The following is a 27060-nucleotide window of genomic DNA, read 5'->3' on the forward strand; positions in this document are numbered from 1 at the left end:
ATGTCCCTGGCCGAGACCATCAGCCTCTGGAATGAAGGGGTGTTAGCAGCCGACAAGAAGGACTGGAAGGGAGCCCTGGATGCCTTCACCGCTGTCCAGGACCCACACTCCAGGATTTGCTTCAACATCGGCTGCTTGCACACGATCCTGGGAAGCATGCCCGAGGCGGAGAAGGTGAGTGGTGATGCCTGTGCCCGTGGCCTCCCCCGGGCCTTTGTCATTAGCGGTTCTCAGCCAGGCTGCTCTTTAGAAACCTCTCAGGAGCTTCGGAAGCACAAAAGCTGCCCAGGCCCAACCCACCCCCAGAGATGCCGATTTAATTGGCCTGGGGAGGAGCCTTCACGGCCACAGTTTTGAAAAGCTCCCCAGGTGGTTCTAACAAGCAGCCTGCTGGGAACCCTTAGCTGTGGGTTATGCTCTCCTTTATTCTCCATCTATTACATTCAAATCATTCTGGAAACTTTCTTTAACACCTTTCTGAAAGCCTCCCTACTTTATGTTTTTTTCTATCAGCTGCTAGTCACAGAATTTCCATCTCACTGCTTCACACCTGATTTTAAAGCACTGGTTTTGGCTTTCCGAGACGTTCCTGTGTGTGAGCTTTGTCTGCCCAAGAGATCAAGAGGAGGTGCTTAAGAAAAATCGGTTTCATCTCAAGTGACAATTCTGATCAATTATGTGGCGCATTCTTTTAAGAATTCTGAGGCAGGTGGAAGGAAAGCAGACGGTGATTGATTAATGATGTCTGCCGAGGACAAGTTGTGGGATGTCATGGCAACTTTCTCAACTATTTTTTCTCTCATCTTCCCTAGTATGGGGTTGAGCGTTCTCAACAATCACTTTTTCAGATTGGGCATGGTAAGCTGGAAACGGTATGGCGTTTGGAAGCAGAAAATCTAGGCTCAAACCCCAGCTGTGCCTCTCTCTGGACCTTTGGTCGTCACGAAGTCATGTAGACTTCTGGTTCTCAGCTTCTGGAGAAGTTAAACATCATGAAGATTGAGTGAGGCACCAACTATTTTTTTAAATTAATTTTTATTGGGGTATAGTTGATTTACAATGTTGGGTTAGTGTCTGCTGTACAGCAAAGTGAATCCGTTATTCATATACATATATCCACTCTTTTTTAGATTCTATTCCCATATAGGAGGCACCAACTATTAAAGTGTTGTGTAACTTCACACCACTGTGTAAATGTGAGTCCTTATTTTTACCTTTTACTGCAAGTCTTTGCAAGGTGGTGTGGACTCGCCGGCCCCTTGAAAGGGCTAGTTGCTACCACAGCCATTCTCACCCTGACAAAGAGGGAGAGAGAGGCCGCTTGGAACACCTGCAGAGACTGCCAAGCCTGCCTCCGGCTCCAGAGTGGGCAGACTGGAGTGCAGGAGGGCCCTGCATCTGGCTGGAGGGAGAGGGCCTCCACCTCCCCTCCGGAGCCTGCCCAGGGGCTGAGCAAACGGCACCGCAGAGGCACTGTCAGGAGAAGAGGTTGGCAAAGCTCGGCAGCTGGTCTGGGTGCAGCTCCGCCAGCAGGGGCTGTTGCCTCCGGCCTCTCGGGGCTCCTGGGCGAGGCTGTGCAGCCCAGCTCACCTCTCGGCTCGCCCACTCCGCCGTCCACCCTTCGTCTCCCTGCTCTAGGTTTCTCTTTGCTTTCTTCTGCTCTGGAATCTCATTCTTTCTTTGGTTTCATACTTGAGTCCTCACTCCTGGAATTTTCTATGCATTCTTATTTGTTATTATTTAAATTGTATAATATTTCAAAACAGTGAACAAAATGGCCATAAGAACACACATACTGATAATTACCTTAATTGCATAGTATTTCTGTAATACATTTATAAAATAAATATTATGCTGTATATAAATTTTAATTAGGTTATTTTCAAATTTGATTACTTTTATTATTTTAATCCTGTCAGTAATCTTGAAAGGCAGATATGAATATCCCCATTTTATGGAGGAGAAAACTAAGGTTCAAGGAGATTAGGTAAACTGCCTCATGCTATGCCACTAGGAAGTGACAACACAGGGCATTCTGACCCCTCAGACTCCGGTCACCTTCAAGACACGAACCATTCTCGTGACCCTTCCTGCCTCACCCTCTGGCTCATCTCACACCTCCTCACTGCCTGGCTGTTCTCCCCACAGGCCTTCACCGAAAGCATTAACCGAGACAAGCACTTGGCAGTGGCCTACTTCCAACGAGGGATGCTCTACTACCAGATGGAGAAGTAAGTGGTCCAGTGTTGCGCAAGCTGGAGAAGTGCACAGAGAAACCCCGAGGGGGTCTTGGTGATGTCAGACCTGGTGTTTGAGCAGTATCTCCCCAGCTTCTGTTGGGAAGCATGACTGGACCTTCTCTGGGAAGTTATGCAATCAGTCAGCAAGAGGCAGAAGCCCTCTCTGGGCAGGGAAGGCAGGCCTGCTGCCCAGTTATGGCCCACAGTGAGCCTATATAACCACCACAGGCTAGGTGTGGCACCCCACCAGTGTTCCTGATGGGTCATAGCCCAGGTAGTGATACCTTGTCCATCAAGGGAGCATCCATGGTGGCCTACTACTATGAGGTATTGAGCTGTCACACAATGATGATTGTCATGAAACCACATCAAAACCTTCCTTCATTCCTGCAGAATGTGTTTTCAAACACCCGGTTTAATCCATTCAATGAGATATAATTCAGCCACCAAAGTGAGAACATAAGCAATGTTATATGTACAAGAATATATTAATACAGATAAATATGTAGCATATGTCTTAATATAGAAAGTTCACCATAGATACTAAATTTAAAACAGATTTCAAAATAGTATGTATAGCACAATTCCATTTCTATTTTGCAGAACAGTCTGAAAGGCCATAGACCAAAAGGTTGTCAGCAGTTCTCTCCAGGCGGTGAAAGTACAGGGATTTCCGTTTTCTTTATCAGCCTTTCTGTACTTTTGGTGCATTTACAGTCAACACAAAATATTAGTAGAAAAAGACAACTAAATAGAAAATGAAAGTTAATCTCAATTCCCACACCCCTCCCCCAAATACCCCAATAACATACAAATAACAAAGAAAACATACTCTAAGCATCAATTTTAAATGTTTTAGGGGATGGTGAACTGACCCTTTGTAGAAATTGTCCCATTAGTGTGTATAAGTTGTAGTGAAGACGATTCAGCTCAGGCTAATGAAGAACTTTCAAACAGTGAAAATGGTCAGTAGGGGTATGGTGTGTATGTATGTGCACGACAGGTGAGGCAGGGCGTCATTGGTGGGGCCAAGGGGAGAGAATGCCCAAGCACTGGGGAAGGGGTGGGCTGTGCTCTGATGCTCTACATGCAACCCTGGAAGACTTTGATCCTAGGGTTTAGTCAGAAACCAAGCCTGCAAGGCCGCTATGCAGAGCTGTTGCTAGGGGCAACCACCAGAAGAAGCTCAGAGGACTTCCAAGATGTAGATGTAGTTGATTACCTGAATGGGTAAGAGCAGAAGTGAAGTCTCCCCAGAAGAAGAACCTACGTGAAATGCCCAGAAGTCCCAGAATCTGAAAGGCTCATATACTGAGTGCGTCAAAAAGACCTCAGAAAAATCCAGGAATAAGACCCAGGATTCAATTAGTCTGTGATTGATAATAGTTCAATCTAAGAGAAAAATCTACCAAGTTTTATCTTTAATTCAATAACTATCTATTGAGAAAATAATATAAATGAGGCATGATTCTCAGCCCTAAGCTGCCTTCTTTTCTTTCACTCAATCCATAGGCGTTGGTGTCCTCCCCTCCCCAAGGTTCAGCTCTTGACTCTGTTTTTTATCACTATAACAGTGGCTGTCAAATAGCAAAATATATGGGCTATCTTCCCCCAAAACACATACAAGCACATACATACATTTATGTACAACTTCAGGGGGTTCAGTGTCCCCTGAAAATCATACATGAACCCTTAAGGATCATACCCTCTCCTGTTGGATTGATCTCCATCCGTACCCAGCCAGCTACTAAGTGTCGACCTGGGATCAACCCAGAATGTCTCTTTTCCTAAACCTGGTCAAGTTGACTTCTTAAATATCTTTTAGATGCATCCATTTCTCTCCCTCCCTACCAGCACTGCCCTGGTTTAGACCCCATTTTTCACCAGGACTATTGCAATCACTTCCAAACAGATTTCCTAGCCACCTGTCTCGCCTTCTCTACCCATATCCCAGAGTGATCTTCTTAAAAAAAAGAAATGTGATCTGTTGAAGAACCTCCGCTGGATCCCATTACTACAGGATGAGGGGCAGCTTCCCTTGCCTGTTACCCTGTGGTTCAGCGCTGTCCACCCACTCGCCTCCCCCGGCCTTTGCCCCAGGCAGACTCACCCGCTAGGGCGGCCACCACTCTCTTTTGTGCATCCTTTTATCACATCTGTCTCCTGTGTGATGGATATGTGCCTGTATATTTGTCTCCTCTACGGCTCGCGAGGAAAGAATACTTCTTCACTCTGGAATCCAGTATAGTATTAAGACTAGCTTTCAGTATCTAGTATAGTATTAATAAATGCTTATGGAATTATTAAGTGAAAGCAGGTGAAATATATCCTCTTCTTCAAGGGACTTGTACATTAAAAAGGGGAAGAGGTCACAAGCACTATAATGCAAAGCAGAATGGGGCAAGCGCTATAGGAGATCTTTTTAGATAAGTGCCATGGGGACTTGGAACAATCGCTTCTTAATGAGTGGGTTAGCTTCAGATTACAACAGGACTTGTTTTAAGGTGGCGTTATAGATGTTTCTTCCTCTCAGCTTTTCCCACTTTCGGAAGTTGTTGGGTTGCTCTTCTGTCATTATAAAGTTCCACCAGAACGAAGGTAGAGTCGTTCTGAGCAGGCAGGTCAGGTCTGAGGATGGCTGCAGCTGGCTGTCTCACCTCTCTGACCCCTGCCTTGTCATCCGAAAGGGGAGGGAAGCTCAAGGTGTCTTTCAGATCCTGGCCTTCTGAATATTAGGGCCTTGATAATATAGCGAGACCCTTTAGGTGAAGCTGCTCAAAGAGGCAACACAGCAGAGCCTTTTCCCTGACGTCTGAAACGGGAAAGGGCATGGCCCCAGCCCTGGGCGTGGAGGTGTGTGTGTGACATTTCGACTCCTCTCAGCTGGCTCAGACTCTCTCCATTATCCAAGTGTGTGGACTGCAGGATTCTAGTCTGCACGAGGGCACTGGCAGAGCAGGAACAATCGGGAACTTCGCCAGTTACTAAGCAACCTTTCCAGGGAGTATCACAGACATGAGGACTATAGACCCTCTCAGGCTCAGAGCTGGTGAGAAGCATCAGCGAGTTTGCCACCACGCTGCCGAGCAGCCAAGGCAGCCCAGGCGGGTGACATTCGGGTGACATTCCCCAGGCGGGTGTGTGTGTGAGGAAAGCCCTCGGGCCCAGCCCAGCAGAACCTGTGGGGGGAGGGCGGGAAGCTTCCAGCACCTCGGCCTCGTAAGAGACGCTGTGCCTTCCAGGTGGCACGGAGGAAACCTCCTGCGGAAGAGCTGGAGCGATGCAGGGGCTGCACAGCGCGCTGCCCCCAACTCGGGGCTGAAAGCTCTTTAGGAATTTTCATCCTGAGCTTTTTCAGACCCTGTGCAGCAGGAAGCAGAGCTGTACATCCAAGCAGATGCCCCAGGGGAGCAGCTCCTGGTAGACATGGGGTTGCTGAGGAGAGGCTGGCAGCAGGCGGTCAGGGCAGTGCTGTCAAAGACAGGTTTAAAAACAGACATCTTGGGGCTTCCCTGGTGGCTCAGTGGTTGAGAGTCCATCTGCCAATGCAAAGGACGCGGGTTCGTGCCCCGGTCCGGGAGGATCCCATGTGCCGCGGAGCGGCTGGGCCCGTGAGCCATGGCCGCTGAGCCTGCGCGTCCGGACCCTGTGCTCCACAACGGGAGAAGCCACAGCAGTAAGAGCCCCGCGTACCGCAAAAACAGACATCTAGCAGGGGGGACTCCCACCCCGTTTTAAACACAAAGCAAGCCTTTTGAATAATGTCAGTTCTTTCTTTCTCCCTCCTCCTGGGCCCAGATCTTTAACCATCCTGATGGGCAGAATTATGAGGAGGATTTTGTTAGGCTCATTCAACCCCAGGGAGACACAGGCGTTGTTACTTCACAGCTGAAACTCAGCTGCTGAGCCCGCACGCCAGAGAGGCAGGTACACCCGCAGGTTAGTGGTGACAGAACCTCACGCGTGCCCTCCGAGGACCTTCCACGCTCTCACGAACAGGCAGTGGAACATGAAACAGGACACCTGCCTTTCCGCCTGCCCACTTCTTCTTGGCTCAGTGAATCGGAAAGAACAGAGATGCTTACCTCGCACCCCTTCAAGGGAATGCCTAAAAGGATGTGTAAGTGACTTGAAATGCTTCTTGCTTCTTAAGGAATGACCTGCCTGCTTTTTTTTTTTTTTTTTTTGCCGGTACGCAGGCTTCTCACTGTCGTAGCCTCTCCCGTTGCGGAGCACAGGCTCCGGACGCGCAGGCTCAGCGGCCATGGCTCACGGGCCCAGCCGCTCCGCGACACATGGGATCTTCCCGGACCGGGGCATGAACCCGTGTTCCCTGCATCGGCAGGCAGACTCTCAACCACTGCACCACCAGGGAAGCCCTGACCTTCTTGCTTTTAACAGGTTTTACAATCAGCTTTATTAACAAGGATGTGTTAGAGGAAACCATCCTTCTGTTTCAAAAGCAGGTCTCCTGCTGCTGTTCCTCCTGCAGCCCCTGCAGCTGTGGGACTTCCTTCCAACCAAATGATGACAGAATGTCCAGCTTCCCTCCCCCCACCTTGCCGCCACCCTGGGACCTCTTGGCCAGCCTGCCCTCCTGGCCTGTTCCAGGCTTCCCTGAGATCAGTGTTCCAGCTTCTACAACTATGTATTTTTATCTCCTGATAATAGTTAATACAGTATACAGTGTTAAGTAAGCATGTAAGAAAAGATTGGTATATGAATTTAATTGACAGTTTTAGAGCTGGATCTATAAATATTAATAATAATAGTAAAGTATTATATATATTAATATGTAGATTATATTACTTATATATATATAAATAAAAATAGTAAATTACTGTGTGTGCCAGGCACCATCCTAAGCACCTGAATGCTTTGTGCTATTACTATTCTCTAATTCTAAAGATGAGGAAACAGAGAAATTAAGTAACTTGCCCTTTGTCACTAGACAGTAAGTGGCAGAGACAGGACTCCAGTCTCGGTGGGTGTGACCTCAGAGGTTAGAGCCAGGAGCACGTAGTAGCCAGCTTCTCATGCGCTATGCCCCTTGAGTATAACAATGCACTCCCTATAATATCAACGTGGAAGCTGAGGCCAGGGAAGCAATTTGCCAGGGTCTCCCAGTGAGCGGCGGGGCTGGCCGCAGTCTCTCGGCCCCTGTCCTAGGGTGCCTTCATTACGCCACACCACCTCTCGAGGGTCCCCACCAGCTTGTGTCCAGATCCCAGGCTTGCCTTCAAGAGAAGCCACACATGGCAGCTCTGGGTCAGACAGTGGCCGGGGGACTTTTGGTTCAGTTGCCTACTGGGAGCCACCAGACAGCCACATTTGTTCCTGCCAGGCCAGGGGCTGGCATGGGGATGGGGAAAGCTTGATTTCTGCTGCTTCTACCCCCTGCTGCCTGGCAATGGCTCCCTCCCACCAGGGCATCTGTGGAGGTCAGGGGCAGGCCAAGCAGATCTGGTCCAGGTTCTGCCCACGCCTCCATGGGCACTATTTTTTTAAGTGGTTTTTGGGGTTTTTTGTTTGTTTGGGGGTGTTTTCTTGGCCTCACTGTGTGGCATGTGGGATCCTGACCAGGGATCGAACCCGTGCCCCCTGCGTTGGGAGCCCGGAGCCTTAACCACTGGACCACCAGGGAAGTCTCGCTCATGGGCACTATTGATATGGTCGGCCCTATTCTCCACCACGAATCCAATGACAGCCGCCCTGATCCACCTTGAGCCAGTCAGCACAACGCCAACCCAACAAAGCAGAAGGACAGTGCCAGAAGTGTTAGAAATGCTGTCTGGCTTAAGTGATGGTTTCTGTTTTCTTTTTCCCAAAGTGTGTGGAGGAGGAGGGAGGGGACAGGAGACTACAAAGGCCACAAAACCAGTAGCTAAGCTGGACTCAGAAGAAGCTGAAAGAGAAGGCTCTGGGCAGGAGGGTGATGCCAGTGGCTGTGAGGAGGGGCCCCTTGGAGCTGCGTCAGGCTGGCCTGGCCTCCTGGTGGGAAGCAAGGCACAAGCCATGCTCTGATCAGCCCCGTGGGGACGTGGAGGCCAGCAGGTGCTGCTCTGCTTAAAGCTCTCAGGGGAGACTGAGGCTGTCTTGGGAAGTGACAGGCTGGTTGTCAGAAAGGTGGGAAGTGTGTGCAGTCAACAGAGACAAAAATACCTGTGGCTGCCTGAAATTGGGAGGCTGGCAGGGTTGCTGGCATGCACAACCCCAGGGGGTACAATTCACACTGGGTTCTATGGAATGCTGGGGCTCAGGATTGGCCAAAAACTAGAGAAGGTCAAAAGAGCTTAGACAGGCTTCTTGTCCTAGTGAGACGGATGGGCAAAGAGCAGCAGACACACATTTTATTCTTTATTCCTCCGTGCCTTCAACTGGTTTCTTTCCTGCAGATATGATTCCGCCCTTAAAGACCTTAAGGAGGCCTTGACTCAGCTTCGAGGGAACCAGCTGATCGACTACAAGATCCTGGGGCTACCGTTCAAGCTGTTTGCCTGTGAGGTGAGGAGGAAGGGCCCGGCCTGGGCAGGAATGGGTGCTGGCTGAGGGGCAGCTGACAGTTGAGATGCACGTCGATCTGTTGACACATCCAAGAGCCTGGAAAAGGCATTTCGCCTCCCCTGCCTTGGGACTCAGATTTTTCCCTTAAGAAAAGACTCAGATTGGGCTTCCCTGGTGGCGCAGTGGTTGGGAGTCCGCCTGCCGATGCAGGGGACACGGGTTCGTGCCCCGCTCCAGGAAGATCCCACATGCCGCGGAGCGGCTGGGCCCGTGAGCCATGGCCGCTGAGCCTGCGCGTCCGGAGCCTGTGCTCCGCAACGGGAGAGGCCACAACAGTGAGAGGCCCGCGTACCGCAAAAAAAAAAAAAAAGAAAAGACTCAGATCAATTGCCTTGGGCTCCTCATGGAGTCCTCAGTTACCTGAGTGCATGGATTTTATTCATGTGAGGCTCAAAGGACCATGTAGAAATGAGTTTGCTGGGTTCTCTGAAGGGAGGCTTGGCTGCACACGAGTATGTTGGCCTGTGAAAGTTGTCCTAATAATTTGCATAATTCAGGTGAACAGGCAATTTTCTCAGCATTATACTGACAAATCCAAAGTCACGGGTTCACTCGCCATACAGGACCTGCCTTAACCCTGCTCAGTTCCCAAGTTCACACTCTTTGCGATGAATGGTCTGGCCTCATGTACGTGGTATACACCCAAAGAGAGAGTGAGGACAATTTAGCACCAAGCTGTCCCCTCCTGGTCAAAGAACAGCTCAGAGCACACAGTTAGGAAAGGTCTCCATAGAAGGATAACTTATGTTCTGTATGACCAAGACAGAGAGGCATGTCTGGCTGTGACTTTATAGGTTCATGTACTTTTTCCAACCCACCCTCTGCACTCCGGTTCTAAACCCCAAATATATACCAGTAGCTTTAAAACTAAAATTCATGCAAATATCATAGATCTTTATTTAGAAGAATTGGTGAAAAAATGTCCCCTTGTTTTAGTTTCTCAGACAGGAGAAGCCAAGTGGCCCCAGGGTCACTCAGGGCTAATAATAGAGTCCACAGCTGCCTGGGCCCCTGGGGACACACGTCTCCACCCAGCCCTGTGACAGGATAGCAGCTTACTTCAGTTCTCCCACACTAGGGAAATGAGGCTTTTCGGTGGGAATTGGCTGGCATTTGGCCAGCTTCTAGAGTACCATCTCTCAACTGTGGTCCTTTTGATATGTTGGACCAGCTCATTCTTTATTGTGGGGACTGGCCTGTGCATTGTAGGGTGTTGAGCAGCATCCCTGTCCTCTACCCACTAGATGCCTCTAGCACCCCACCCGCAGTGTGACAACCTAAAATGTCTCTAGATATTGCCAATTACCCCTGATTGAGAATCACTTACACAGAACCTCCAGAGAAAGAATCCTAGAATGGTACCATCAAAGCAGAATTCCATGGGAAGGATGTTCCCCCTCTAGTTGGAGGTGAGATGACCAGGGGGCAGGAAATACTGGCTGTATGGGCTTCTCTGTAAGTGAGGCTGGACTTTTCAGGGTCCCGTATACCACATGGGACACTCCAGTCACTTCCCTACTTATAAAGCCACCGCTCCCTTCTCACCAGGGTTCTGAGAAATCACACCATCCTTTTTGAAAAGAGTCTGGGGCTTTTCCAGTCCTGGGGTCATAAAAACCTGTTGCTAGAAAAGGTCTTAAGAGCAGGTGGCTGAGAACCAAACAGGAAGTTTTAAATGGCTTTGAGCTCTTCTTTCTTCCTGCACACATGGTCAGGGTTGGGCTGCGCTGGCCAAGCACGTATGCAGAGGGCAACAGCTCATTGCTGCTCAGAAATAGCCCAGGAAGGGAGTCTAGGTCTCTGTGTCTGGGCTTGGTCCCTGTGTCCATCGTTCAGCACCAGCCACTAACTCTATGGAAAAACCAACCATGCCCCCATCCATACTTGCCTTGATAAACTGTCCTTTTTATCTGGATGAGGCCCTGGACCAAATCACAGTGTGGGTGGCAGACTGGTATAGAGAAGTGTATTAATTATCTGCTGCTGATTACCAAATTTCTCTACAGCAGAGTGGCTTAAAACAATACCGTTTATGCTCTCACAGTTTCTGGGGTCAGGAACCCAAGCTTGGCTGGGTGGTGCTGGCTCAGAGGCTCTCATGAGGTTGCAGTCAGGATGTTGGCAGGGCTGCTGTCATCTGAAAGCTTGACTGGGGCCGGAGGATCTACTTCTAAGGTGCCTGGCAAGTTAGTGTTACTGGTTGTCAGGAGGCCTCAGTTCTTTGCGACATGAACTTCTCCATAAGGCGGCCCGAGTCCTGTCGTGACCTGGACTTCCCCCTGAGGAAGTAATGAACCAAGAGAAAGTAATATGGAGCATCAGTGTCTTTTATAACTTAGCTTCAAATGTCACACCCCCCTCATTTCCATAATATTCTATTGGCTACACCTGTCAGCTCCCTTGGATGTGGGAGGGTGAGAATCACGGGAGCCATCTTGGGATCTGGCTGCCACTAAAGCAAGGACTTTGGGATCAGAGAGACAGGGATCAGATCCCTGCCCAACACTTACTAGTTGTATAAACCTAGGGAAGTTATGTGTCATTTATTAGCCTCAGGTTCCTCATCATCTGTAAAGAAAGGCTGAGTACTTACCTCATACACATTTACTAATAAATTCACTCATTTTTGCATACATTTATAATGCCTGCTAGTGTCAGGCAATGGAGATCCAGGAGTCCATAAGACAGTGTCAGCAGCCAGAAGCTCATGGTCACGTGTAATGCAAGGTGATAAGGTTAGGGCAAGAGAAGTGCTAGGGCAGGACTATGGAAGCACAGAAGTGAGGCCCCTACCTTGTATGGTGGTTGTGGGCTTAGAGATAATGCAGATAAAGTGCCTGGCCCAAAGAGGCGGTCAGTAAATGGTCTCGTTGATGATGGTGACGATGATGATAAGGACAATGACAAGGACAGGCAGCACGGATTTCCAGGAACCCCAAGCTCTTCGTAGATTTAGCCTTCTGACTGCAAACACAAAGAAACCCCAGATGGCGTCAGTCTGCAGACGCGGCCCTGTGATCTTCCCCCAAACCATGTGGGCTCTCCCTGAGAAGGCAGGCCTCCCGGCAAGTCCCGAAATAGTTCCCCAGATAATAGTAATGAGAGTAATGAATAGCTATTCAGCACCTAGTGTGTGCCAAGCAATTGAACTCAGTGCTTTATGTGAATTATTTATTTCTTACAAAAACCTGGAGGCAGGAAACGTTATTATCACCATCTTATAATGAAGCTGAGACCACATACTAGCAAACAGCCCTGGGGTACCTCCACTGCACTGCCTCCACGTGTTACAGCTTGGAAGGCCAACAATCCCCTTCTCCAGCCGGGCCTCAGTTGACCAGCTCTACCTCCTCTCTGAGGCCCTGGAGAACGGCCCACACCCCACCCCGGGGCATCAGGCTGTGATTCCCATCACTTTCACCTGTGAAAAGCTTGCAGCAGCTCCTGGCTGTTTAGTCATCCTCCATACATGCTGCAAGGAGCCCTAAGAACTTGCTGCACTGTCGTTAAAAAGAAGTAAAGTAAACCCTACTTGTTAGCTGCCATCTTGATTTTCTCCCACCCCAGGTATAGTGATGCCCTGGGTTTGTATCGAGCCTCTTTCCACCTAAAGTAAACCCTACTTGTTAGCTGCCATCTTGACTTTCTCCCACCCCAGGTATAGTGATGCCCTGGCTTTGTATCGAGCCTCTTTCCACCTCCAGTGGACTTTTGCCCATAGAGTTTCCTCCTGCCCATATGACTACTTCACAGTCTTGTTACTCCTCTGTTCTGGACAGGGTTCTCTTGGTGCTGATGCCGAATGATGCATCTGGAACCCTCTCTCTCTCTCCATCCCACACCTGTCCAGTCTTTGAGCCCTGGCTCAGTGGCAGAAGCTGGTCTGGAAGGCCACAGGCCTGTATTTTATTCCCAACTCTTCAAGGGGCCTTGAGCACATAACTGTTCTCAATACCAAAACCACACAATAATTCTAGTCCCCTCCTGACCTACCTGGCTGTTGTAAGAATGCACACGATGTTGGATTTGTGCATTACATGATGTTTTCTTCACACCGTCCTTGTGCTAGATATAACTCAGGAGCAAGATTGATTGTATTTTGGATATTCCCAGGAGAGCTGGGAAAGGGAGAAATGTCACCAGGCAACATTCCGGCAACACACGTGCAAGCTCTCCCCTGCGTGGTCCCTAGATTCGGAGCAGCCTCAAGTTTTATGTTGTGGCCTGTGCTTTTCTAGGTGTTATATAATATTGCTTTCATGTACGCCAAGAAGGAGGAATGGAAAAAGGCTGAGGAACGTTTAGCATTGGCTGTGAGCATGAAGTCTGAGCCGAGACATTCCAAAATCGACAGAGCCATGGAAAGTGTTTGGGTGAGTGCGCTGGGGAAGCAGTTGACAGGAGGATTTGCTTGGATTTGTGTTTGTTTTAGTGCACGTGCTGATCGGGAAGTCGTAATCGTGGTGCTTTTACCTCCTCTGAACTCTGGGTAACACTGATCTTGGGGCATGTTTCCATGTGGGATCATGAATCTGGAAGTCTGAGAAGCTGGGGCCTAGAGTATGGGACAGCAGAGCCCTCCTCATGCCCCTCTGAGGGGCGCCTGGTGGCAGCCGGGGAGGGGGAGAGGCTGGGGGCTGGGGCCAGCACACAAGGGCAGAGGCTGTGCCCGCTTGCTCACCCCGGGTCCTCGTAACCTGGCTCCGTGCCAGGTGCATGACAGCTATCAACAAAAATGCATCGATTATATGAACGAATGGTGAAAAGTATCCATAGTTTGAGCACAGCTGGGGATGAAGCTGGTTTTAAATATGATTTTTAAACACCAGGAACAAGGGGGCTCAAGTCAGTCTGTACATGCCTATCCACGTCTACGAACACCAGTCCCAAGAGAGCACTGTCGTGGGCCTTGCTTGGGTCCCGGGCCACCTCTGTGGTTGTGGTGCCTCCCAGGCCGTGAGTGACAGCCCTGCCTGAGCCACACAGAGTGGGAAAGGGGCAGCTCCCCTGGGAAAAGAGCGTGCTGGGCACGCAACACCCACAGATGTGCTCAGGGCCTCTCGGTGTAAGGTGATTGTGAACCCAAATGGTCCTACCTTAGACACCCTGAAATAATAACAAGTCCGGCCCTGCACGTTGAGAAAAAGTGCTCTTTTGAGGTTATCTCAACGGATCCATGCATCCATTCATTGAGGGAGGCAGGACAAGCATCCTTAGCCCCATTTCACAGGTTATAAAAGACTATGTTCTCTGTGTTTTAGAAACAGAAGCTGTATGAGCCAGTGGTGATCCCTGTGGGCAGGCTGTTTCAGCCAAATGAAAAGCAAGTGGCTCAACTGGTCAAGAAGGATTACCTAGGCAAGGCCACGGTAAGTGAGGTCACTCAGCGTCCCCTGAGATCCCTCTGGCATAGGCCCTGTGGAGCAAGGGAGGAGGGACTCTTGGGAAAAGGGCACCTGCCTTGTGGTCCTGCCCTGGGAGAGCAGCAACTTCTCACCCAGAGGGTCAGCAAGCCCATCCTTAGCCGCCCTCCACTTCTGAAACCAAGTACCCACGAGAACAAATCCAGGGTGTGAGAAAGGAGGGAATCTTGGGGAAAACCACAGAAGGAGGGGGAAGCAGTGCTGACCGAGCCCTCACACGTTCCTTGCTCAATTTCAGGTCGTGGCATCTGTGGTGGATCAAGACAGTTTCTCGGGGTTTGCCCCTCTGCAGCCACAGGTGAGGCGGTCCTGTCCTTCTCCACGGATCGAGGTCTCCAGAGCTCTCTGGGAAACAGCCAACTGGGGAGACTCTTTGTGCTGAGCTGCCTTGTTTTAAGGGCTCCTTTGGCTGAGCTCTCAGTGCTGCTGAGGGTGTCTGCATGACCATCCTCTGTCACGGGTCCCATGACTGGTGGGGGAATGAGGCAGTTTTAGGCTTAATCTCAAGTCCTCAGGGACCAACACTCCTGCTTCTCCCCGAATGCCAGGCTTCACTTCTCTAAGTTCTAAGGGAGCTCTGGTGTGTATTGTCTCTCCCGAAGTCTTGACCATTCTCTCAGGAAATTGAAACACAGCTAAGGAAGGCTTTTGCACAATGCCTCTTCTCAGACACAGGACACAGGGGCTGGTAGGGGACTCCCATGGGGCCAGGGCCTGAGGCCGTGGCTCTTCTGGCTGCGTCTGTCTGCCAGCATGCAGAAGATTTCCTCGGGAACACAGGTGGGGGGCCCAGGGTGAACCATCTTTCTGCTCAAGCTGGGCTCAGAGACACAGTTCCAGATGGATTAGGTGACCGTGGGTCTAGAAATGTGAAGGCAGAGCTCCCTTATGAGGGGAAGAGGGTAGGACCGGATAAGGAAAATTCCAGCTCTGCTGCAAAAGAGCTGTGGTGGGCAGGAGTGTTGGTCCACACTAGCAGAGGGAGGCGTTTCTGAGCGTGGCAACCACGGTCCAGTGTACACACACCCGGTCACTCTGAGAGCAGCGCTGACAGCCTCCTGGGGTCAGAGAGATGACCGCTGGCTCAAAATGGGACCAACACCGGGGCACTGGAGGGTAAGATGAGCAAAGGAGGAGAGCAAGAGAGGCGAAATTCTTTGACCTCTTTCTTCACCATAAAGTTGAAGAAAGCCTTGCGGGATTCCCTTGGGCTTCAGGGCAGCCAGGGGACTCCCAGAGGGGAAGAAGCCCGGATAACTGGGCTCCATGCTACTCAGTGTAGAACAGGGAACACACCTCAGAAGGAGCGTCTTGCCTGCTCAGTGGCCCTTGGGTTCATTTTTAAATACCCACGAGTGTCATGTGGCAGAGCAGACAATAACTACAGAGCAGCGCTTTGGGAAACTGTTCCAGGAAGGGGATGGAGCTCAAGGGCAAAAACACCCTCATGACACTGTGTGGCTCTGTGACAGCTGAACTCCAGAGACCAGGTGTGGCTCAAGATGAATAGCCGTGCTGGTGCAACCTGGGCCCTGGGAGCTGGTGGGAGGCGTTATCCTCCAGTGTTTAGTCAGGGCACACTGTGTCCTCTCCCTAGATGGTGTTCTGATTGAGCCAGAAATGCAGCCTTTGATATTCTGTTAACCGTTTGTTCTCTCTCCCCCGCCTTCACTTACTGTCCTGCCCTTCTTCATTTCTCCTGAATGTTCAACAGGCAGCCGAGCCTCCACCCAGGCCCAAGACCCCAGAGATCTTCAGGTAAGTTAGATTTAGGCCAAAATGCAGACTATCCAAACTCCAAGCCTGAACGGATGGCCACAAAGGGCTGAAGAAGGTGAAGCTGGGGTCAGGGGCCAAATCCTGTGCAGTTTAGCCCAGCATGCCGGCTCCTCCTGCTTTCAGGGCTAGAAGGGAGTGATGCAGGGGGACGGAGACCTGGCCGTGGTGGGGTCGACATGGGGGTCTGGCCACAGCTGCGTGGTGGCCCCGTGTCCCCAGGTCAAGGTGCGCCCAGAGAGTGAGGGCTTGTAGCTGGAGTGCAGCAGTGTCTGTGGAAGGTCGCCGCTGGGGGCCGCACGCCGACCCCAGGGTGGAGAGCTCTCTGCGGGCCGCAGCCCCCTCGGAGGAGGGGAGGCCGGGCTTCTGGAGTCAGGCGAGCCGAGTGGGAAGCTGGAACGGCACGTCCTTTCCTGTGTGGGCGTTTTTCACTCCCTGTTGGCACATGTCTTCTGAAGAAGGAAGAGGAAGGTCTCAAGAAAAAGAAGTCATGCTTCTGTAAGATGAGAAGCCAAGAATGACATAACCTACAGCTTTCTTAAGAGTTATTATCTCTAAGTGAGGAAGCAAGCCTAGCTCCCGCACCCCCAATAGGGAAGGGTGCCACAAAAGGTGAAAAAAGTACCAAAGCAACTATAAAAGTCAGGGGGCTGGCTTAGCTCATTCCTAAACTCTCCACGTGCCGGTGGGGGCAGTATCCCCCCTATAAATGAATACGGTGTTCAAAAACAAAAGGAGGGGCTGAAGGGAAAGGCAGGAGCAGAGTGGGAGGGAGGGAGAACCAGCAAGGCCAGAGCGAGTGGAGGGAACGTGGACCTGCCTCAGTCACACGTTCCGAAGTGGCACAAGTGGGACGCCCCAAGAGCAAAGCAGGCCTTGAGGAACCGGTAAAGGGGAAACGACATTGTACAAGGCACAGCTAGGCAACCTCAAAGCTCTTTACACTCTCCCCCATGCCTCCCGGCTCATCTCTCCTGCTCTCTGTCCCCCCCACCCCCACCGTGTGCCTGACCCACCCCCATGCTGGCTCTAGGTGATTGATCTTCCCCCCTCCCCAACTCATCTTCCTCAGCCAGCGGGCTCTCACCCACCTTGACCTTGCGCCCTTCCTCTGATTGGGCTCTACCCAGGCTTGGGCGCTGGCTAAGCATACCCAGGAAACTTCCTCCTCAGAAGGGAAGGGAGGGCAGGGATGCTAAGGCCTCGTGATGAGTGTTGTTATATTTCATTTACTCTTGTGCCACTTGCACGTATGGTTACGGAGCACGTTCACATGCAGTTTCCTACCGAGTCCTCTTGGGACCTCAGGCAGGCAAGCTCCCTGCTCAGGGTCACCTGGGCAGTTAGAAGTGGAGTTAGAAGGTGCCTGGAGTGAGCCGGCTCCATGACCATAGTTGCTGGTCCATAGCGCCATGGGATGGGATGCGGTCCAGGCTAGACAGTGGATGGGATCTTATATCTTGTGTCTATCCCCTCTTGTCCCCTCTGCCTCCCCCTGCAGGGCTCTGGAAGGGGAAGCCCACCGTGTGCTGTTTGGGTTTGTGCCTGAGACACCAGAGGAGCTCCAGGTCATGCCAGGGAACATCGTCTTTGTCTTGAAGAAGTGCAGTGATAACTGGGCTACGGTCATGTTCAACGGGCAGGTATTCAGAGGACCAGGGGTGGGCTTGGGGCCACGGGATCCTGGCAGCACATGGAAGAGCTTTTTGAGGAGCAGCACCTGCTACCCTCTTTCAACTGTCCTCCGCCCACCCCTCCCCATGTCTCTGGGCTGTTCTGTGGTGTGGGCACTGATGAGCGCATCTCTATTTCCCACTTCCTGGCTCCGTGGTGCTGCACTGCAGAAGGGGCTTGTTCCCTGCAACTACCTGGAACCAGCTGAACTGCGGATCCATTCTCAGCAGAAGCCCCAGGTACTGTAGTGCCAAGGTCTGACCTGTTCCCCCCATGTGCCCCCCAAGCCCCCCACTGACAGACCACAGAGGAGAGAAGAGCAGCGTGGAAGAGGCGCTGAAGACACACTAGTCCCGAGCCCACCTTGCGTTGGTACCAGCTGCCCAGAGCGGAACCTGGGGATGAAGGAAAAAACCCAGATGTGCTGAGTAGAGGCATCGGCAGGACCTACCGGGGCCCCCCAGCTCTGTGATTCCTCCTGTTCAGGGGTGACTTGACCAAAGCTATAGCCTATGAATGTTAGGTCTTCCCAGAATGTCCTCTTCACCTGGAAGAATAGTCAATGTGTTGGCTGGTGAAATCCATTCAAATTTAGAAATCTGCTTTAAAACACTGAATGAGAGCAGGCCTTGCCAGCCACTGCTTCTGATGCTGCTGCCACCCCACCCTCAGCCCCCATCTCCGTTGACCTGCCCTTCTGCCAGGCCTGGGGAGTAGTCTTTGTTGGATCCATGCAGATGTCTGATGGCAGTGGAGACCCTGTCTCTCTCTAGACTATGCAACCAGTTGTCCTCTGTGGGCTTGGCCCTCCCAGAGTCACTACGTCCAGATGACTTGAAAAGTTCTAACTGCCATGCACATGAGAAGTGGAATGTTTCCTTTGAAGGGGCAAGATGTGGAGTGAGAGGGTGAGCTAAGACAAGACTCAGGGTCCTACCCCACCCCCAGTGGGTTTCCAATGTGGCTCAACGGGGTGATTAGGCAGCAAGGGCCTTTTACCTGGGGGTTAGGATCCTCATTTCTACTGTGATTTGTTTTCACCAGGCCAACCTTGCCTCCCATTTAACCAACACTTTCCTTAGTCTCCCCTGAATGTTACCACCACCCCGGCTTTTAGGAAGTCGTTTGCACCTGGCTCCTTTCCATGGGGGTCTGCAGGGTCTCCCCTGCCCCCAACTCCTACCCCTGCCTAAGAACTGTGTCTGAATGAAGGTTCTCACCCTCTCTTCCTGTTCCCTCCAGGAGGAAACCTCGCAGGAGCCTGATATCCCAGGTCCTCCCAGTTCCAGGGCTCCTGGGAGACCCCAGTTGTCACCAGGTTTGTGTCTCTGGAGCAACATCCCAGGGCTGGGTGTAGTTGCTCTCCCAGCCTTCCAGGAAAATGTGGTTCCTTGTCCTCCCAGCAGGCCACTCAGTTTAGGACCACACAGCCCCAGAGGCCCCTCTCTCCTATACCACTCACCGACCCCAAACATAGGAGATCAATGGCCTTCCTCCCTGCCTGCTCCAGAACACTCGTGGGGCTTGGGCAAATGTAGCTGCTTTCTAGGGGCACTGAGAATCCCAGCTCGCTCCTCAAGTACTGAGACCTCACCCCAGGAGGAAAGTTTCAAGTAATTGCTTCACATGTTTACTTAAAAGGCGGATGCAGTGGCTCTTTTCAAATGTCTGAGCAACTCTATCTGGAAAAGAAACTGCTCTGCAGAGCCCTAAGGGCTGGACAAAGAACCACGGGGCCAATGTGAAAGGCAAACCCTCCTGATGTGTGGAGACGGCTGCCCTGGGAAGTCAGGGGCTTTTTGTCACTGATACAGATTAAGCAGATTCTGAGTAAGTGCTTGGCAGAGATGCACTGAATAGGTGGCATGTCCAGATCCTAGGTCAGTGATCATCATGCCCACCTGATCATTAGAATCACTGGGGATGCTCCCCACCCCTATTTTTATTTTGAAAATATCAAGCCTACAGAAAAGTTGAAAGTATAGTACAATAAACACCAGAGTACCTTTCACCTAAATTCAGTAATTGTTAACATTTTGGACCGTATACTTGCCCTGCTGCTCTCTCTAATATAAAATGTTTTTCTAGTGGCTGAGCCACTTGAAAGTAAGTTACAGACTCATGATACTTCACGCTGCACTTCAGCGTCTGTCTCCTAAGCACAAGGACATTCTTCTGCATAAGCACAATATAATTGTTATATCTAGGATAATGTTAATATTATATCTTAATTATATAATATAAATTGTATATTTCATATTCAAATTTCTCCTACTGCCCCCCAAAATGTCCTTGATAGCTTTTTTTTTTTTTTTTGGTATTTTCTGTCTAGGGGTCCAGCAAACATATTAACCTAGGAAGATTTTAAGAATTTGGATTCCTAGGCCTTTGATTCTGGTTTCTTAGGACTGGAATGAGGCTTAGGAACCTGTATTTCTAGAAAAAACTTCCCAAGTGATTCCAGTGATCAGCTGGGTTTTAGATCAGTGATCTTTTTTGATCATGCACCCCTCCCCACCATGGTGAATATCTTTAGAGTATCTTTATCTTCTCTTATATAAATTATATACATACTGCTATATTCATATATTTTGCACATTAGAAAACATACACAAAAATAAAGGACAAAATGAAAATAGTGGTTCTAATATTTCTTCTAGTGGCCCCTGGCTCATCTTACACTCTCTGATCTTCATTTCTGCGGAGCCCACTGCTTTAACTGACCTTTGGGAATCTTGAATGATACCACTACACCAGCAGCACTGCTGTTAACTGACTTTGGGGAATCCCTCCCTAACCCCAAGGGTTGGTGAGAATGTGATGGTCCTTTGATAATACCTATATCTTCCCTAAATCAGAGACTTGGTTCATCTGTGTGTTCATGGCTTCGCCCTTCACATCACCCCAGTGATTTACCCTGCAGTTTATTACGATTAGTAATCATCCCAGAGGTTAAAGGGTATGAAGTTGGGTGCCCTGTTCTAAGAGGTGTCCTCTTGTATATAGCAGGGGCTGGCCAAGAGTGTTCATTCATCATTTTCTTTTGTTTTATTCCTTACCTTCTTCATTTAGGTCAGAAAGAAAAAAAAGAGCCCAAGGTAACATTTTTTTTTCCTTGTACTATTTCAAGTGGTAGAGGAAGGAAGAGCATGGGCTGCCCACGTAAACATGTCCGCGGGTGTGTCTCCCTGGATTACATACAGAAAGAGACCCAAAGGAAGGGTAGACCAGATGCTACCACACATACAGGGACCAGGGACCCCCTCGACAGTCCCTCCCTCCACCATGCACACACTGCCTACTGGCCCATGGCTGGTGGGCCAGATCTAACTCAGCAGGAATTCTTATCCAAGTGAGAGTTGGGCTGGAGGACAGAGCTCTGAAGGCCCTCTCGTGGTACTCTGAAACCAGGTACTTCTTGGCCTCTCCCTGCCACGGGGTGCTCCCTGTGATCCGGCATGTTTCTCAGAGGAAGCCTCAGGCACTCATGAGTTCCCTTTGCTTGCTCTCCCCGCAGGAAGTCAAGCTCAGCATCCCCATGTCCTACACACTCAAGGTGCACTACAAGTACACGGTGGTCATGGAAACTCAGTCCGGCCTCCCCTACAGCCAGGTCCGGGACATGGTGGCTAAGAAGCTGGAGCTCCTACCGGAACATACTAAGCTGAGGTGAGCTCCACGCAGGGAGCAGTTAGGGGGACAGCTGGGAGCCTGCTGCTGGCCTGGTGGGTGGGAGTGGAGGGTGGTTCTGCACTGATGCTCTCTGACTTCATTCTTCCTCATTATCTCTACCCAGCTATCGGCCTCGGGACAGCAGTGAGCTGGTGCTCCTTTCAGAAGACAGCATGAAGGATGCCTGGGCCCAAGTGAAAAACTACTGCCTGACTGTGTGGTGTGAGAACACAGTGGTGAGTGCAGTGAGCCCAAGGGCATCTAAGGCCATGTTTCTAATGGGCCACTTCCTCAACAGCAGTTCAGCATTTACCCGGCACCTTCTGTGTGCCTGGCACTAGGCTTGGTGTTAGGGATACGGTGGGTAACAAGCCTCAGCTCTGCCTCCATTCCATTGCATCCTCACCTGGGTTGCAGCCAGGAGAGGGTTTCCCACAAGAGAAGAGCAGGCCCAGGCGCCCAAAGAAAGCTTCTAGTCCCTTCCATCTGCTGCCACACCTAATTGTTTCAATGTTTAGACCCATCACTATCAAGCAAGGTTGGAATGAAGTCATAGCTTGAGGCTGAGTTCACAGCCATTCTTCACCTTAAGTTTCCAAGGGGAAGAACACTTGGGAGTGAAAGAAGGTAGTGAGCATTTGTTTCACAAAGAGATGCCTTGGATAAAAAACTCCTACTAACAGCAAGCATCTATTGAGAACTTCCCATGTGCCAGGTACCGTGCAGTCTGTGTATTAATTCTCATAATCTGCATAACTCTATGAGGCAGGTATTGTTATCCTATTTTGTAATTTAGTTAACAAGGCAAAGGGAGGTTAACCTGACCAAGATTACACAGAGCTTGCCTGTACTCTTGAACACCTCGCGATACTAACAGTAAAAGGGCAGGTTATCTATAGGACCTGAGGTCTAGAAAAGAGGTAACTGACTTTCCAGTAAGAATAAAGGGAGTCAGGAGCAAAGTTCGAGGCTAGAAGTAGTAGCTACAAGTTATTACTCTTGGACTTTGTCCCTTAGTCTCTCAAGGAAAAGTTGCCATTTCTTTTCGTTGTAGATGTTAATTCTCTCCCCCAACAATGGTCCTTGGAAACCATCCATGTGCTTTCTGTCAACATACGTTTTTGTTTGCCTTTTATGTGATTTCACATTAGTGGATCATACAGTATACACGGATATATTCTTTTGTGTTTTAGTAGTCCATTCCTTTTGAATGCTAAATGGTATTCCACTGTATGGATACCACAATTTGCTTATTCATTCACCTGTTGGTGTACTTTTGGGTTGTTTCCAGCGTTTGTCAAGTGACATTAATTCTTCAACCAACATTTGCTGGGCTCTAACTGCTCTCTTAGATAGGCACTAGAGATATAAAAACTAGTTAAGACACAGGCCCTTCTTGGGGGGAAGACAAGGGCAAACAGATGACTACAAAGCATGTGTTAAGTAAACTGATGGAGATGCACAAATGCCTTACTGTGTTATATAAGCACACAGGAGGGTATCTCACCCAAAGAGGCTGGAGGGAAGTGGGACAAGTCAGTAGCCTTCCTAGAGAAAATGATGCTGAAATTGTCTTGAAGCTTATCCTGGAAAAGGTACATAGAAATTAGCAAGGTGGAGGAGGTTAGGACGGATGTATTACACAGATGGAGAGAACAGAGGGAAGACCACAAGAATCAGCATAATGGGAACGGGGGCTCAGTGTTACTGGATGTAACTGGGACAGTGGCTGGAGACAAGGCTGGAAAGGCCACAGGGCCAGATCAGGGAAGGCCTTGTACACTGCTGTGCTAGGATGATGCTGTGAGCAGGGAGAAAACGGTGAGGCCTGGCTTTGGATTGATGATTCAAGGGGCGTATGAGCAAGGCAGGGAGCTCAGCTAGGCTGGCCGGTGGGCTTCCTCTGAGTACTCAGCTCTCCATCCACAGTCTGGAGGCTGGGGTGTCCCGACCAGAGTCCATGAGTCTGCAGTCTCCCCTGTCCAAAGCTGTTGTTGAGTAGGGTCCCAGTGACACTTCAGTTCTCCCTCTACTCACCTGTGTTTCCTGCTGTGGCATCTGCAGTTGTATCAGTCTAGGGGGTATAAAATTAAATAGTTCCTAAGTGAATCCTTGGTCAGTTACTAGTTTTCACCTGCAAGTAGATTTTGAGGCCATGGAAATGACCAGAGTGGGAAAGCTATTCCAGACCGTGCAGGCCTTGGGCCCACAGTGGAAGGCAGAGTCCCTCCTCCAAACCCTCATCCCTACAGCTGGGCAGGGGCTTCTGCTCAGTTAGGGAAGGGTCTCTTTGCTAGGTTCTCACTCAAAGGCAAATGTTCAATGGAAAAAAAAAAAAATGAATGGGAGGGGAAGAATTAAAGAGGATGGGCCTGGAGGAAGGCCCTGTAGTAAACTCCACAAAGTAAACCTTGTGGTTATCTAAGAGTTCAGAAAATTGCCTTCAGGAAGTAGAGACATTGGAGCTGAGACTTCCTGGTGCCTCTGGCTGAGAGGAAAGGCCCAGCAGCACCCTGAGGGTAAGTGCCAGTGCAAGGGGTCCCTTGAAAGTTTGAAAGGTCACTCTAGGTTTTCCAATTGTCTGTTTTTGGACTAATCCCTTCAGTTCTGTCTTTAAAGGATTCTGCTTAGGAGTTCTGCTCTAAATGTGAATTACTTCACTGAAAAGGTTTTTTTTTTTTTTTTTTTAATGTTTTAAATCATTGTTAATTTCTGTAACAGCTGTTAACTCCTGCAGGGAGTTTCTGATTAATAGATTTGGGATGGCGCAGAAAATTTGCATTTCTATAACAAGGTGCCCAGTGTTGTGGGTACTGGGGAAAGGGTGTTGGATTTGGGAGTTAGAAACCCAGGTCGGACTTTGGGTTCTGTCACTTACTTGTGACTCAACCTCTGTTTCTCCAACTGAAAAGAAGTAACAATAGTACCTATTCTACCTTTTTCAGGATTACTGTAAGGTTTCAGTAAGATTTTAGGACTATCTACAGTCCTGCAGACCTTTTGGTTTCATTTATCCAACCATCCGGTGTTCATAAAGTACATGTCAGGTCTATGCTAGGTACTGATCACAAACTTGCCTTTCTGAGTTTATAACCCAGGTGCTACACTGACATTTTGCTGACTGATGCTGACTTTAGTGATGCTCAGTGTTCGCTGCAGGAAGTTAGGAAAACTAACAGGCCTTTTATTATTTCAGGGTGACCAGGGCTTTCCAGATGAAACTGAAGAAACCAAAAAATCGGATGCTAATAACCAGACAACAGAAGCTCAGCTTAAGGAAGGGAGCCAAGTGGTAGCACTCTTCAGCTACGAGGCTACCCAGCCAGAAGACCTGGAGTTTCTGGAAGGGGATGTAATTCTGGTGATATCAATGGGTAAGTGCTACTCCTGGATTAGAGTAACTAATTCACATGTTAGCAGGAATAAATTCAAGAGCAGAGAGAAGAAAACATCAGTAAGCTACAAACTTTAGCCAATGGTTTCAATATCCTGCCTAGCTTTCAGCCGGAGGGAGCAAAACTGAGCACTGACCTTTCCATCTGATGCTCTCTCCTGGGCAGGGAAGCAACAAATGGCAGACTTAAGTCACATTTTGATTATTAAAGACTGTTTTGGAAGCCATGGATTCTCATACCAGAACTAATGAATTGGAAGGTGGCTAGAATAATTTTGCCTTTGCACCAAACCACAATACTGATCTTCTGCAAACAACAGTTCTTGAATTGATGTACTTTTCGAAGATGAAGGAGGAAGGGGATAAATTTTGCCTTAAGAAGCAGCTATTCAGAATTGCTCTCTCTGGCAACTTTCCTGGATGTTACAAATCAAACACATTAAACATTGAAATAAGTGGAGGGTTCGAATTTAGTTCTCTCAAACTTAAGTATGCTCATGCATCCTTTGCAGTTTGTTAAATAAAATTCCTTGGCCCAGCTCCAGAGATTCTGATTCAGGTCTGGGGTGGGGCTCACTAATTTGCATTTTTAACAAGCTTCTAGGTGATGCTGGTCTACTAACCATACAGAGGAGCACCGCTCTAACTCATGGTTTGACAGTCTTATTTCTCTACCTGGTAACAAGTAAGAGTCACATCAAAAGCTTCATTCACATGGCTGAAATCCTGTGCATTAGTAACGCAAAGTAGTGAAAACCGAACACTATTATCAATTATAACAGAAAATCTAAAAGGTTAAGAAATGAGAGCAGATTTTAAAGTTAATGGGGTAAAGAGTGAGTGTACGAGACTGTGGCAACTAACTCAAAATATGAGTAATGAAAAACAGAAACAGGATGCACAATCAGTGCATATCTTCTGAAAGGGAGAATGGAAACTCAGTTGTAAGAGTTGGATTTAACTCCCCACACCATTTTTTAAGTGTCAGTATCAACCAATCAGCTAAATTGTCCAGAGGTTTTTTTGGGGGGGGGTTGGGGATAAGAAAAAGACAAGTGAATGCTCTGAAAAACCTTCTGGGTAGGTATGCAGAGAAGGTGGTGTACTCTTTACTGGGATATGTATAAAAGTCTAAGTTGGTCTAATTCAGAAACTATCCGTGTACTATTTTGAAACTTTATTATAACACAGAGAAAACAGAATTCAGCATCAACATTGTGTGGGGCTGAGGGGCGAGTTCAACTGTATTCAACAGTTACGAGTTTCATACCAAAAGTTTCTCTAATTTAAAATGTGAATCACCTGGGGAGCTTGTTAAAATGGATTCCGACTCAGGTTTGGGGTAGGACCTGAGATTTTGGCGTTTCTAGTATGCTCCCAGGATCCACGACAAACAAATGCTGATCCATGACTCATATTATAGGAGGAAGAATCAAGACAACAGTTTGCAATTAGAATCACCTTGAGTGAACTTTAGAAAAAACCCTGATGCCTGGCCACACTCCACACTAATTAAAGCAAGAGTTTCTGGGGACAGGATCCAAGCACCAGTGCTGCTGTAACATCTGATGCAGATGTCTTACATCCAAAGATAAACTTCTGAACTGGTTCTATGGTCTGGTAGATAGGCTTTGGAGTAGGTCATACATAGGTCAAAATAGGTGCTATGAAAATTCTTATTTAATATATTTAACCAATTGCATGTCCCTTTCCTGTAATCAAAAAAAAAAAAGATTCCCAACAAAGCTAAAACTCTTTGTTAAAAAAAAATCATACCTAAAGATTCATTATTCAATTTCTTTCACTTTATTCCTTTGGTAACATTTTGAAAAGTCTAATTCATTCCTCTGCATTTTATTCCTCCATTATCATGTCTAAGACAGAAACCAATAATGAAATGGCTAAGTCCTATGTTTGCTCTTACCTCCAATCACTCTCCAAAGCAGACTTTTCTCTGTTAGCACAACTGGGGGGTGAAGGACTGACAAAAGATCTGTGTGCAATATTCAGATGAGGTAATTCTCCTATACTCATTTTAGAAATTGAAGTATACTTTTCCTTTTATCAGTGAATGAAGAATGGCTGGAGGGGGAGTGCAAAGGGAAAGTTGGCATTTTCCCCAAAGTTTTTGTTGAAGAATGTGCAACTACAGACTTGGAAAGCACTCCTAGAGGAGTCTAGGATGTTTCACAACCTACAAAGTTGAAGAAAAGGAGGTACTATCATTTGCAAGATTTAGCACGCCTCTGCAGTACACTGTAGAGCCATCCCTGTTTGGAAGTATTAATTCATCTACTTTTCCCTGTTAAAATTTAAC

General features: G+C 48.9%; 1 protein-coding gene across 6 annotated transcripts; it reads left to right on the plus strand.

Annotated features, from left to right (window-relative positions):
- Positions 1 to 26981, plus strand: NCF2 (neutrophil cytosolic factor 2; the record flags this gene model as incomplete). 6 transcript variants are annotated; one of them, XM_079697324.1, is made up of 15 exons in its annotated part: positions 1 to 174; positions 2149 to 2231; positions 8636 to 8744; positions 13043 to 13177; positions 14066 to 14173; positions 14466 to 14525; positions 15942 to 15985; positions 17505 to 17646; positions 17848 to 17916; positions 18920 to 18995; positions 20750 to 20775; positions 21195 to 21346; positions 21474 to 21585; positions 24546 to 24723; positions 26812 to 26981. In XM_079697324.1, 15 exons carry the CDS (start codon positions 1 to 3, stop codon positions 26922 to 26924), a joined length of 1581 nt encoding a protein of 526 aa, XP_079553450.1. In that variant the 3' UTR covers positions 26925 to 26981. The 6 variants fall into 6 exon arrangements, with proteins under 6 accessions (XP_079553450.1, XP_079553449.1, XP_079553452.1 ...); XM_079697323.1 differs by lacking the exon at positions 20750 to 20775 and having other exon boundaries at positions 18920 to 18999; positions 21149 to 21346; XM_079697326.1 differs by lacking the exon at positions 14066 to 14173.
- Positions 26982 to 27060: the final 79 nt, after the last annotated feature.

Source organism: Hyperoodon ampullatus (genome assembly GCF_949752795.1).
Source record: "Hyperoodon ampullatus genome assembly, chromosome: 2".
NCBI lineage: Eukaryota > Metazoa > Chordata > Mammalia > Artiodactyla > Ziphiidae > Hyperoodon > Hyperoodon ampullatus.